At 44.2% G+C, this 14,270-nt stretch overlaps 1 protein-coding gene across 1 annotated transcript; it reads right to left on the bottom strand.

Annotated features, from left to right (window-relative positions):
* Positions 1 to 3,703: 3,703 nt before the first annotated feature.
* Positions 3,704 to 9,250, bottom strand: LOC141400661 (uncharacterized). The gene is made up of 2 exons (XM_073980026.1): positions 8,602 to 9,250; positions 3,704 to 3,715 (listed from the first exon to the last, which is right to left on the bottom strand). The coding sequence occupies exons 1-2, from the start codon at positions 9,104 to 9,106 to the stop codon at positions 3,711 to 3,713; spliced, it is 510 nt and encodes a 169-aa protein (XP_073836127.1). The 5' UTR covers positions 9,107 to 9,250; the 3' UTR covers positions 3,704 to 3,710.
* Between the last annotated feature and the right edge of the window lie 5,020 nt (positions 9,251 to 14,270).

Consider the following 14,270-nt stretch of genomic DNA (forward strand, 5'->3'; position numbering starts at 1 on the left):
ATTGCTGGACAACGACACAAGATGTGCTCGATCGTCTCTAACTCCTCCTCGTCCTCACAGAGTCTGCAGTAGTCAGTAACATCCTCATCCCATTTTTTGGTATGGGCCCTGATGTAGCAGTGTCCAGTAGTGACTCCCGTCGTTACTCTAACTTCAGCTTTACTCAGGTTTAGCAGAGTTCGTTCTTTTGACTGACAGAGACGGCCATATGGATCTTGCCACAATGCACCTAGGTTCATTATGCCACAATTCAATGGCTCTTTCGTCAGAGAACGTTTTAAAATTTTGAAAGAAATGACAAATGGGTGGTTTGATAGAGTCAGCGGTGGCTAGGTCTGTGTACTGCGATCCTCGCCTAGCTAATTCGTCTGCTCTTTCATTACCCAGATAGTCGCGGTGTCCTGGTACCCAGCATAGCAGGAAGCCGTTAGTTAGCGCTCCCAAGGCTGATCTACACTTAAGGACGACATCGGATTTGATGTTGCAGGATTTGATGGCTTTAAGAGCCGCTTGGCTATCCACAAAGAGGTGGTGTAATATCACCACTACTGTGGCTTCTAGTGATAAATGAAATACTCAAGGATTTTGATAGGCAGCGCATAAAGGAGCTCTAGTCAAATTATCTAGATGGGCACTTAACAACGGACTCGGAGAGAACCCATCAAAAACAGAGCTAGTATTGTTCACAAATAAAAGGAAGGTCAGACCATTCACCCTACCAGTGCTGGATGGAGTTAGTCTTGAACTCTCTTCGGAAGCCAAATACCTCGGCGTCATTCTTGACCACCAACTCACGTGGAAAAGGAACGTCGAGGAGCGCACCAAGAGAGGTCTAATAGCTCTATATTCCTGCAAGAACTCCATTGGTAAGAGTTGGGGCCTGAGACCAAGGGTTGTTCATTGGATCTATACGACCATTGTCCGCCCAATTCTTACTTATGGCTCTCTGGTTTGGTGGAATGCTCTGAACAAAACGACATATCTAAACAAACTGAACAGCGTCCAAAGAGCGGCATCAATTCTAATAACTGGTGCCATGAGGAGCACTCCACAAGCTGCCATAAATGTGCTACTAGATCTACACCCACTGGACCTAGTAGTGCAGGAACAGGCAGCAATGAGTGCCCTTCGGCTGAAGGAGCTAGGTTCATGGCGCAGTTCGGAACACGGACGAGCTGCAATCCTACGTCGATTCGGACTACCAACGGCCTTGGGGAACATTAGTGACTATCAGGCATGTCACAGAATCCGATCGAAATGGTTGCAATTCCGAAATTTCATTTCGATCGTTTTTGTCTTAGCTTCTTTAGATTCCGATCGATTTTGTGAAGTAAAAAAACTTAATTATTTATTTTAAATGTGAAATTAAATGTAAATTTGTTAACGAAACAACATTTTAATTATTTCTAAGTGTTTTTAGAGTGTTTGATGGCAGATTTAAACAAAATAAAAATACAATTCCGTTTGCAAAATCAAATGTGGTTTAATTCCGAAAAATTCTTCGTTTTTCGTTTTCTGAAGAAGCTAAATACGGAATCAATTCCACTTTCGATCGGAATTCGTTTCTGTGACCTGCCTGTATATGTCACCACAAATGTCGTTCGAGGCAGTGAAGGTGCATATACCCCATAGGGATGATTGGACACTTAGTAGCCCACCTCTAGACGGTATAGAGATTTATACCGACGGCTCTAAGATGGAAACAGGCACAGGAGCAGGTGTCTACAGCAATTCCCTGGATCTACGTATTTCATACAAGCTGAACGAACATTGTAGTGTCTTCCAAGCTGAAATCTTTGCGATCAGGAAAGCCGCGGAACTGATTAACAACATGAGAGGGGATATATCTGGACCGGTGACTATCTTTGTTGATAGTCAAGCGGCCCTAAAATCTCTCAGGTCCCTATATATCAAGTCCGCGGCAGTTCTGGATTGCAAACACGCTTTGGAGCCACTAAAATCAATCGTCACCTTGTGTTGGGTCCCAGGGCATTGCAACATCGAGGGAAACGAGGCAGCCGACGAACTGGCACGCTGCGGATCGGAGTCACAAAATATTGAAATCGACAAGTCCATCAAGCCACCACTGTGCCACTTCAGGAGAGAGATAATACAAAAAGGTCGGGAAAAATTCTGCCAGCACTGGCAAAACTTGCCCAGCTGCAGCACATCAAGGGCAATCTGGCCAGTCCCGTCGAAGACAAGAACCGCCTCACTGCTCTCAATGAGGAAACCAGACCTGAAACTAGCAGTGGGGATCATCACGGGTCATTGCAGAACGAGATCCATGACAAGTAAATGGGAAGAAGACTTGGCCGACTACTGTAGGCTTTGCGAGGATGAGGAAGAAATAGAGACGATTGAGCACCTTTTATGCCGCTGTCCTATGCTCATTTCCAGAAGACTGTGTACCATGGGGGTACATACCATCCAATCACAAACAGCATTTAGCCAAGCAGAGCCGACCGATCTACTTCACCTTGCTAAAGGCCTGAAATGGCTCCAACGTACTGGGATTGCAACAAACACCACCTCTGCACAGTAGCGTTGTCTAACGCATTCCAGCTACATTTCATTTCTCATCCACAGGCAACACACCATCACACCATATCACCACACCTATGGTCTCTTTTAAATCACACCCATAACCATCAATTCACCAACAATCATCACCACTAACTAAGATGTCAAAATGTCATACACAGACCGGATCAGAACCCACAGAACCTACATCCACAACCACATCACCTACAATCTTCATCCATACACAACCACAGTCAAACATACGTATACACATCACACCAGAATATCTTCAATATCCAGGATGAACACAATGGACCTCAAGGTCTCCGAGTGGAGTGGCTGCCCATACAGCAGCTGCGCATCCTATAACCTAACCTAACCTATCCACAAAGATAGTCACCGGTTCAAAGATTTCTGCATCCAAACTTTTTATCAATTCCGCTGCCTTCCAAATCGCGAAGATTTCAGCCTGGAAGATACTACAGTTGCTGTCTAGCCTGTAGGTGTACTCAAGAGATAGCCTTTCACAGTAGACGCCAGCCCCGGTACCTTCCTCCATCTTGGAGCCGTCTGTATAGAAAGCCAGACCGTCCAGAGGGGGGTTACTGCGGTTCCAGTCATCTCTACTAGGTATAACGACGTCTATATCGTCATCCTGTTCATGCAGCCGTAGGGCACTGCGAGTTGCCTGACACTTAATGCTGAGATTCAGCGGTTTTAAGTTCAGCATTGCGTTCAGAGCAGCCTGTGGTGTGCTCCTTGTGGCTCCAGTTATGAGGATCGAGGCTGCTCTTTGTACCTTGTCGAGCCTACCTGATGTCGATTTTTGGCGCAGTGAGTGCCACCAAACAAGAGAACCATAGGATAAAATGGGTCTAACCACGGTGTTATACAACCAGTGTATAATCGATGGGCTTAGGCCCCAACTTTTCCCAATGGAATTCTTGCATGAATAAAGTGCAGTCAATCCTTTCTTCGCCCTTACCTCAGCATTCCTGTTCCATCGCAATTGAAAGTCCAGGATAGTGCCGAGGTACTTTGCCTCGGGCGAGAGCTGAAGCTGCACTCCATCCAGTGTTGGTGGTACAAATACGCCGAGCTTACGCTTAGGTTAAGGTTAGGTTAAAGGACGCGCAGCTGTCGTGTTGGACAGCCACTCCACTCGGAGACCTTATGGTCCATTGTGTTCATCCTATAGTAAGGTTGGAGAAAAGAAAAGAAATAATAGCATATCGAGTTTAGAAGTAGGAAAAAGGAATAATTAAGTAAGTTAGAGGATAGTTGAGAATGATTAAGTAAGTGCTACGGATTGAGAGATTATTTGTAAGGAGAGAGAGAGAGAGCGAGTAAGGAGGTTAGCCGTATTAAGATGCTGTAGTTTGTTCGTGTTGAAGCCACTTCAGACCCTTGGCGAGAAGAAGCAGTGTTGTCGGCTCGGCTTGGCAGAATGTTGTCAGAGATGATAACGTATGTTCACCCATTGTTTGAACTCTCCTGGTCCTGAGCATTGGACAACGGCATAATAAGTGCTCAATCGTCTCTGTTTCTTCTTCGTCTTCGCAAAATCTGCAGTAGTCCGTGGGATCATCTCTATCCCATTTGCAGGTCATTGATCTTATCCTGCAGTGTCCCGTGATAACTCCAATCATTAGTTTTAGATCGGGTTTTCTCATAGAGAGTAGGGAAGTGGTCTTCCTTTTGGAGAGGTTGGGCCAGATTGCCTTTGATACCTTGCAGCCAGGTTCGTTATTCCAGATCTGACTAGCCTTCTCCCTGTATGTTTGTTCTAGGAGCCGCATGAAGTGACACAGGGGTGGCCTGATTGAGTTATCGATTTCGATGTCGTTTGACTCAGATCCGCGACGTGCCAGTTCATCCGCCTTTTCATTTCCCTCGATGTCGCAATGCCCCGGGACCCAGCACAAGGTAACGATTGATCGTAGGGCCTCCAAAGCTTTCCTGCAGTGCAAGACCGCAGCAGATTTGATTGAATGGGATCTAAGTGATTTTAGGGCCGCTTGGCTATCCACATAGATAGTCACCGGTCCGGCTATATCCCCTTCCATGTTTTTAATCAATTCTGCTGCTTTCGTGACCGCAAAGATTTCGGCTTGGAAGACGCTACAATTTTCGCTTAGCTTGTACGAGATCCGTAAGTTGAGGGTATCGCTGTAGACGCCCGCTCCTGTTCCCTTTTCCATCTTGGATCCGTCGGTATAAATCTCTATACCGGGTAGAGGTAGGGAGTTGTGGGTCCAGGCTTCTCTGTCAGGTATCCGAACTTCAATGTCGTCGAAGTGTAATTGTGGTGATATATAGTCACTGATTACCTCCAAACCCACCGATAGTCCAGATTGTCGTAAGATAGCAGCATGGCCATAGTAGACGTTACGCCATGAATTTAACTCCTTGAGTCGGAGAGCACTCTTTGCTGCCAACTCCTGTACCACGAGATTCATCGGATGAAGATCCAGTAATACATTGAGAGCAGCCTGTGGAGTGCTTTTCATGGCACCGGTAATTAGGAGAGATGCCGCTCTTTGAACGACATTAATCTTACGGAGAAGGGATGTCTTACTCAAAGCATTCCACCATACCAATGAACCATAAGTCAGAATGGGGCGAACTATGGCCGTAAAAATCCAGTGTATGACCTGTGGTTTCAAACCCCAACTCTTACCAATAGAGTTCTTGCAAGAATAAAGGGTTATAAGTCCTCTCTTGGCACGTTCCTCGACATTCCTTTTCCACGTTAGTTGGTGGTCCAGGATAATGCCAAGGTACTTGGCCTCTAGGGAGAGCTTTAGGGCCACTCCATCCAGCGTTGGTAGGGTGAATGGTTTGACTTTTCTCTTGTTCGTAAATAGAACCAGCTCTGTCTTAGATGGGTTCACCCCAAGTCCATTGTTGTGTGCCCATCTTGATAATTTGTCCAGAGCTCCTTGCATGAGTTCCGATAGCGTTTGTGGGAACTTCCCGGTGATCATTATGACCACGTCATCAGCATAAGCTACAGTCTTTATACGTAGTTGGTCAAATTCCTTAAGTATTTCGTTAATCACCAGGAGCCACAGCAGTGGTGATAATACACCTCCTTGTGGTGTGCCCCTGGTGACAGACTTCCGAATGGAGGTCTCACCGATATTTGAATTGATTATCCTGCCGCTAAGCATTCCATCGATCCAATTGATCAGTGTAGTGGAAACACCTAAGTTCAAGAGTGAATTGTGGATGGATTCGAGTTTGACGTTATTAAAGGCGCCTTCTATATCTAGAAACGCTGCTAACGTATAGTTTGAGCCCATCATATTCCTCTCGATTAAACCAACGACTTCATTAAGTGCAGTCTCCACCGATCTGCCTTTGATGTAGGCGTGTTGGGCAGGACTAATAACACTGTTTCCAAGTTTGGATCTTATTCCTAGGTCAAGCAATCTTTCTAACGTTTTCAATAGAAAGGAAGATAGGCTGATTGGTCTGTAGTCTTTGGGAAGCGTGTGACTTGACTTCCCCGCTTTGGGGATGTATGTCACCGTGACCTCCCTCCACAGAACCGGTGTGAACGATAGACGTAGACAGGCCCTATAAATATGATCCAGGTGTGGTATCAACACCTCCAATGCATTTTGTAGCATAGCAGGGAAGATACTATCTGGACCAGGTGATTTAAAGGGCTTAAAAGTGTTTATCGCCCAAGCTATCTTTGTGTGACTTATGATCTCCTCGATGACACTCACTTCCCCTGTGGCTTGGTTACACATTGGTGGATCGGCTGAGCGATCTGGGGCATCCATGCAGTTGGGAAAGTGGGTTTTGGCCAGGAGATCCAGAGTTTCTAGACCGGAGTTAGTCCATGTGCCATCATCCCGCTTGATACTGCCGATGGATTTAGGGTCCTTCGACAGTACTCTACGAAACCTGGCTACATCCTTTACTCCCTCTATAGACTCGCTAAAGCAGACCCAAGATCTGCGTTTAGCCTTCTTTATTTCGCTGTTGTACTTATTGAAAGATACCTCGTAGTTCTCCCAATCTGTGGACAGCTTCGTTTTGTTGGCTTTATTGTAGAGCCTTCTGCTAATCTTCCTGAGATTAGCCAGATCTTTCGACCACCAGACCGGTTGACATCTTCTGCCTGGGTAAGTGAGTGGGCAGGCGGTCTCATAGCTGTCCACCAAAACCTCTGTCACGTGATTCACTGCACTATTAACCTCTGTGGCTGTTTGGGGGTATCGTGATACTCCCAGCTTGGAGCTTACTAGTTCATTGAATTTGTTCCAGTCGGTTTTCCGTGGATTTCTAAATGGTGGCTGTCGAATGCCATTAACAGAGACTTGGAAGAATATCTTCCGATGATCCGAAAAGGAGCATTCTTCCGATACCCTCCAGTCACTGATAATAGATTCGTCTTTATTAGTGAGGGTTATGTCTATAACCTCCCCCCCTGATTATACCCTCAGCCTTTAGGCTAAAGAGGGTATTTACACTTTGATACGACCAAAAATGTGCCTCATCGAAATAATGGTTTTAGACCCCAAGTATGTTTGTACGATATCCGTTTCAGACAATTTTGAGTCGATCTAGCAATGTCCGTCCGTCTGTCTGTCTGTCTGTCCGTCTGTCTGTCTGGCTGGCTGGTGCGCACGATAACTCTCGAACGGATCAATCGATTCGGTTCAAATTTTGCGTATCGAAATATTTTGTCCAGATTTGATTTAAGTTCGAAGATGGGCCATATCTGTCCACTCCTTCAGGTACCTCCCCCACAAAAGTTCAAAAATCTTCGGAAAAATTGTCCGCACGATAACTCTTGAAGGGAGTAACCGAATTAGTCCATACTTTGCACATCGTGACATTTCTACCAGACATAGATGTAGTTCCAATATGGACCCTATTGGATCACTCTTTCGGGTACCTCCCACACAAAATTTTGCTTAAGTGCAGTTTAAGGCCTGCTCTCGAATCGCTTTGATTTTTGTTGCAGCCACTTGTATTCACTACCCCCATTACGACGATATAATTTTTTTCAGGAGCAAGTCCATATATCCTCAGAAATCAGCACGAAAACTGCAAACAACCGATATAATACCATGTGTCGTAGTTGGAGTGCACGATAACTCTCGAACGGATCAACAGGTTTGGTTAAAATTTTGGGTCTTTCAATATTTTGTCCAAACTTAGTTTAAATTCAAAGATAGACCATATCGGTCCAATCCTTCCGGTACCTCCCCCACAAAGGTTCAAAATTTTTCGCCAAGATTGTGGGCATGATAACTCTAGGAGGGAATAACAGAATTGGGCCAAACTTTGCTATTGGTAATATTACTTTCAGGCATAGATCGAGTTCTAATATGGACTATATCGGTCCACTCATTTGAGTACCTCCCACACAAAATTTGGAAAAAGTATAGTTTAACAACTCCTCTCTGATCTTATTAATTTGTGATGCAGCAGGTTGCACTTGCGGCCCCTGTTACGACGTTATAATTTTTTTCGTGGGAAATTCCATACTTCCTGAGATAATGACCCAAAAAGGTCCAGAAAATCCTACCGGCACCACCTAAACTGGCTAATGTGTAAAATAACCCTTTAAGAGAGAAATCGATTTAGCTCAAACTTTGTAAATTGAAAAGTAAAATTGTAATATATTTAAATTCAGAAAATTAAGTACAACATATTTAATTATATAGTCTGTAAGGAAAATATCCATAGACAAATAAAGAAAAAAAATATTTCCTACAGATTTGTATTAGGTCCGAATATGTACTACATCGGATCACTCCTATGGGTACACCCTACCCAAAGTTTGGAAAAAATGCACTCGTCTTGGATCATTCTGAATTTGTTGCAACATGTAGTTTTTTGCGGCCCTTTACATTCTGGAAAAATTTCCCAACAGCTAAAAAACCTACAGAAGTATTGTGTTAACTTTTTTCTTCGGGTACGTGGCTGAGGGTATATCTCTGTCGGCTCAGTTGACTGATACTTTCTTACTTGTTCTATTTTGAAAAGTGTATTCATTTCCCCTGTTGCATATTCTGAGATTATATTTTAAGATAAAATCGAATACGGACTCACCTCTGGCATTTGTGTCTCTGCTGCCCCAGTGGAAATGGTGAGCATTGGCATCACATCCTAGGATGATGAGGCAAGTGCTACCCATCTCCTTGACAAGCTTCTCCACGTCATTACCCGGTGGGTCAGGGCTCTCGAATGGCATGTAAATGGACGAGAATATGGTGGCTCCATGGGAGCTGCATTCCATCCTTACAGCCGTAATATCACCTCCGCTGAAATTAGAGAGGAATATTAGTTTAAGACTCTTCTTAGCAACTACACAGGTTCTTACCTTGTCCCCGTTGGATGTGGCGAAGGTGGTGTAGTTGCTATCGTTTAACCCAGCAACCTTATTCTTGTATAAATAAGGCTCCTGGATTAAGACGATGTCAACTTCAGACTTCTTGAGGGCTAGAAGAAGTTCAGCAGCAGCCGCTTTGCAGTGATGCAGATTAATCTGCATTATGCGAAGCGGCTGCTGCCTCCGTTCCTCCACTACTTTCGTCCTAGGCGGAATCTGATCCATCCTAGACCAAAGTGTAGTTTGCCCTCACGAGTCCTTAAGTACTCTTGCCCCTGAGTGTCTATTGACACCCTGATGGCAACACCTCCATTTTCCGGATTGTGGCTGACCAGATTCCATGTGCTGGTCCGGAGATTGGGGTTTTGTCTGCCGAGTGTGGTCAGTATGCGCGCGGGATCCACAGGTGGAGGTGGCACCCAAGCTGACAACACTCTTCTGAAAGGGACCTCGTTGACCCCAACGACTGCCAATTGACATCCCTCCCAGAGTTCGCCAAGACCCTCTATCGTGGAAGTGAGGAAATCCAGAGATTCCCTATTTTCACAACAGATGACCCTAACGCCTCTGTATGGAGCGGCACTGCCAAATTGGGTGTGTTTAGGAGGTTCCCCTTCTCCTGCGAACACGATGTCACGCAGACGAGTTTCGATAAGTAGCCATCGATCCTCTCTGATTATCCAATCAGGGTCAGATTTATCGATGACCGCTGCTCGCAACTCATCCGGCACCATCGGTCTGCTTGTTCTTTTTCCCCTGCTGTTGGTCTTGAGATGGGAACTGGAAGATTCCTTGTGGCCCAAGTTAGCTTGTGAGGCTGAACTGGCTGCGGCATCTTTCCTGTTCCCAGTCTTAGGGCAACCGGCTGGGGAGGTATGAATAATGGGTTGTTGACCTGAAGTGGGCCTCTTAGCACTGGGGAGTGGCTCCTCCATTGACCTGTCTCTCTTCACCGCGATTTTTGGTGGAGATGGATTGGGCTTGGTAGGTGCTCCCCCAGGTGCGGAGACCGGTGTTCGGTCGGACTTCCCAGATTTTGAACTCTTATGATGCGTCCCCTTCGGCTTGGCTGCCTTCTTCTTTGAGGTTTGCCCTGTCTGTGTGACGGGACATCCCTTTGAAGAGAGCTTTGAGGTCGAAGGAGGCGAATCATTTGATGGTTTACGGATCATGTCAACATCGCTCCCAGTTTGGCCCTTGGGGGCTGTGGGAGTCGATGTAGGCATTGACCTAACCTCTTCGTTTGCCTAAATAAGAGAAAGCTTGCTGATATCAGGTTTTCCCTTGGGTAAGTGAGGGTGAGATCTTTCGATCTTTTTCACTACCTTGAGATTAATCCTGATCAGCTTGCATTCTCTCAGCGTTATAGATGAGGGTTCCCTGTCAATGAACTTCCTGAGGAAGTGCATTGCTCTGTGGTACGCCTTCCTCTTTTTGGCCCATTTACTAGCAGAGCTATCTGAGGTGGTGGGAGCTTTTCCGGCCGGTATTTTGGTCGGAGCTCCTTCCTCAACAGCAGCCAGTCCTTTTGAGCCAGCAACATCGGCTGCGGCCGATGGTTGGGTAGCTGGTGCATCGGTTGGTCCAGAGTTCATACAGGTGGCTGCTTCCACTGAGGTCGAGGCCGACTCATCGTTGACTACAGTCGCTGGAATGACTGTGGTGTTCATTTCGTCATCCGATGAGCCGTCCTCGGCCCCAGTAGAATAGCCACCCTGACTGAGACGCAGGGCCAACGTCTGCTCCAGTATCTCCAGGAGTTTCCGGCTTTGTTCAGCCGTCAACCGTTGGCTGGGTTGCCCCAGACTTGGTATTAGATTTTGAATCTGAAGAATTGTCCTTAGGCATTGCATTGTTGTCATCAATCGGATTAGTTTTGGTTGTTTTTTTGCTTAAATTTTTGCTCTCCATACGTCATAGATTTAGTGGGGGAAGTGAGGTCCACCATGGCATAGCCCTCCTGTACCATGGCAAGGACATGACAACTAAGCCATTACTGCGTTGAGGCTCCGTTCTAATACAGTTGGTACCCTAACTGCAAACCTTAGAACACCTATGGGCACGGTTTCGCCTGACACCCCGCCGTTAGGGGGTCTCTAATAAGTAGGAGACCGCTACTTGGATAACCTTTGGTCGGTCACAGTTCCCCAACTAAACACTTCCAGGGTGTTGAGTGTGGAAACTGTGACCTTAAGCCCCCGCATCGCGTCAAGATTGTTATCCCTGGCGGGGGCGAGCTTACGCTTTCTCGTGAACATTACCAGTTCTGTCTTGGTTGGGTTTACTCCAAGGCCATTGGCCTTAGCCCAGCGCGACAGCGTCGATAATGCTCCTTGCATAAGCTCCGAAATGGTTGACGGAAACTTACCGGAAATCAGTAGTACAACGTCGTCCGCATAGGCGACAACTTTTATACCTTGATTGTCCAGGTCCGTCAAAATATTGTTTATAACAAGTAGCCACAGTAGCGGTGAGAGCACCCCTCCTAATTTTTGTCTCCCCAATGCTGGAGTTTATAATTCTGCTTTCTAGCATATTATTTATCCAGCAAGTTAGAGGTTCAGGTGTGTTAACTTTCTTGAGTGAGAGTTTTATGGGCTCAAGTTCTACGTTGTTAAAGGCTCCTTCTATGTCCAGAAAGGCAGCCAAGGTAAAGTTTGAGTTTTCCATATTCCTGTCAATGAAGCCAACCACCTCATGCAAGGCAGACTCCACAGATTTGCCCTTAATATAGGCGTGTTGTGAGCTGCTTATAGAGGCGGTGTCTACATGGCTCCTTATCTCCAAATCGATCAGTCTCTCGAGAGTGTTAAGGAGAAAGGATGATAAACTAATGGGTCTGTAGTCCTTTGGTGCAGAGTGACTAGGTTTTCTCGCTTTGGGAATGTAAGTAACCTTTACCTCTTTCCACAGACCCGGTACATATGAGAGAGTCAAGAGTCAAAAGCGGCGCTGCAAATTGAAGCATCGCCGGCGTTATACCATCCGGTCCAGGTGACTTATATGGCTTGAAAGTGTTGACAGCCCATTTATTTATTTATTTATTTTTTATTTTAATTATTCTTGGTAATTTCAAAGTCCGAAGACCACATATAAGAAATTACAATCTACAATAAACAATGAAACAAAATATAGCATACAATTTTCTTATTATCAAAAATAGGGATATATGTAGATTAATATCCACGATAACAATAAAAATAGGCCATGACTAATAACACATCTATATTCCACTAACTGACAACTTGCAATTAATGAAATTAGCAGTTAAATAGTTAAATAGGCAAGACCAAAACAACATCTGCCTTCCGACTAAAACACTACTCGAAAATTCGAGCAGAAATAGCTCAGAATATAAAATTACGTTATCAAAATACAAAGACATAAATACAACAAGATAAGACATTTCTTTTGCTATCATTCTTCTGTGAATGGCTTTTGAATTTAACATAATGTTATGTTACGATATGGTGACATAACATATTTTTCTTTTATACATTTTTACGTATTTAACCGAATAAACCGACCCAATTGACATGGAACTATTCTTGAATAGATCCTTGAATTCTTAAATTTCGTTTCTGATACCATTACATGAAATGTTCCTCCTTGGTTGCGATTTTGAATTAACTGCAATCTGTTAAGGGTAATGTTTCTATACATAGTTTCGTAAACATTTTTTTGTTGCATGCATTTTGTCAGGTCTTTATTACTTTATGTCTTTGCAAAATATACTAAATATAAGCTCTGTTCCAGAACTAAAAAGTTTTTACAATTTTTACCACTTTTACACATTTTGCGTTCCCGTACACAAAATTTATATGAAAATCGTTTACGACTTTTACAACTTTTACGACTTTTACCACTTTATAAAGTACGGGAACAGGCCAATAATATCGTGGATATTAAACACGAAAAATACAAAAAATAAAACGTTTACAATTAAAAGTGCATTAGCGTAAATTACTACTCAAAATTCAACGAAAAAAACATTAAGGTAAATCATATAAAAAATTACAATTTAGAAAAAATAAGTAAAATATAGTTAATAAATACATGTATGGTAAAAGTAAGTAAAATATAATTTAATTGAATTATGCCTACTCAAATATCTGCCAATGGCAGAATCACAGCTATGCAATTAAATAGAGAATTATAAAAAAAATATATTAGGTATAAAGTAAATTACGTATTTCTGTTAACCACCTTATCAATGAGATCCAAATCCCTAGGCTCTTGAATTTGGATGTTGTCACATTCATTATTGACGGTGTCCGCATCCTTACAGCCTGGGAAGTGGGTCTCTGCCAGGAGGTTAAGAGTCTCGGTAGCAGAGTCAGTCCACGCACCATCTTGCTTCTTGATACTTCCAATGGATTTAGGGTCCTTGGAAAGTATCCTACGAAACGTAGCTGCATCGTTGACTCCTTCTACTGACTCACAGAAATTCACCCAAGATTTTTTCTTAGCTCGCTTGATCTCACTCTTGTATTTATTGAAACTCACCTTGTAGGAGTCCCAATCAATGTCGAGTTTAGTCTCATGAGCCCTGTTATACAGTCGCCTGGTAGTTTTTCTAAGCTCGCCAAGTTCCTTGTTCCACCACACTGGCTGAGATTTCTTCCCAGGATAGGTTAGTGGACAGGCAACGGAGAAGAACGTCTGTAAGATTTTTTACGGTCCCATTAAGATCCTCAGCTGTTTCCACATTAATGTTAAGAGCCAGTTGAGAACTCGTTAGTTCCGTGTACTTATCCCAGTTTGTTCTTCGCGGGTTCCTATAAGGCATTTGGCGACCCCCGTCCAAAATGACATCAAAGGATATCTTTATATGATCCGAGAAGGAACATTCTTTAGATACCCTCCAATTACATAGGACGGAGTCATCTAGATTAGAGAGGGTTAGGTCGATGACCTCCTCCCTATCCCTAATTTTAAAAGTTGGATCATTACCCCTGTTACATATTCGTAAATTATATGATAAAATAAAGTCGAATATAGACTCACCCCTTTTGTTGGTGTCCTTGCTGCCCCATTGGAAATGGTGAGCGTTTGCGTCGCATCCTAGGATCACGTTACAGGTACCAATCATGTCGTCGAGCAACCGTCGGACATCCAAGTTTGGTGGGTCTGGGACCTCAAAAGGCATGTATACGGATGACAGCAGTGTGGCCATCCCCGTACCATGCTCCAGCCTAACCGTGCACATGTCACCGTTGCTGTAATTAGATACAAATATTAGATTTAAGCTCTTTTTACCTACTATACAAGTCCTCACCTTGTCCCCCTCGGACGCGGCGAAGATGTCGAAATTGGCATTGCTTAGTCCAGAAACCTTATTTTTATAGATATAAGGCTCCTGGACTAAGACAATGTCTACTTCAGAGGT

The sequence above is a fragment of the Musca autumnalis genome, unplaced genomic scaffold (genome assembly GCF_047663935.1).
Source record: "Musca autumnalis isolate F117 unplaced genomic scaffold, ASM4766393v1 scaffold_4, whole genome shotgun sequence".
Classification (NCBI taxonomy): domain Eukaryota; kingdom Metazoa; phylum Arthropoda; class Insecta; order Diptera; family Muscidae; genus Musca; species Musca autumnalis.

Excerpts from the sequence above, each read along its gene's own strand:
- LOC141400661 (XM_073980026.1), bottom strand. The coding sequence starts at position 9,106 with ATGGATCAGATTCCGCCTAGGACGAAAGTAGTGGAGGAACGGAGGCAG.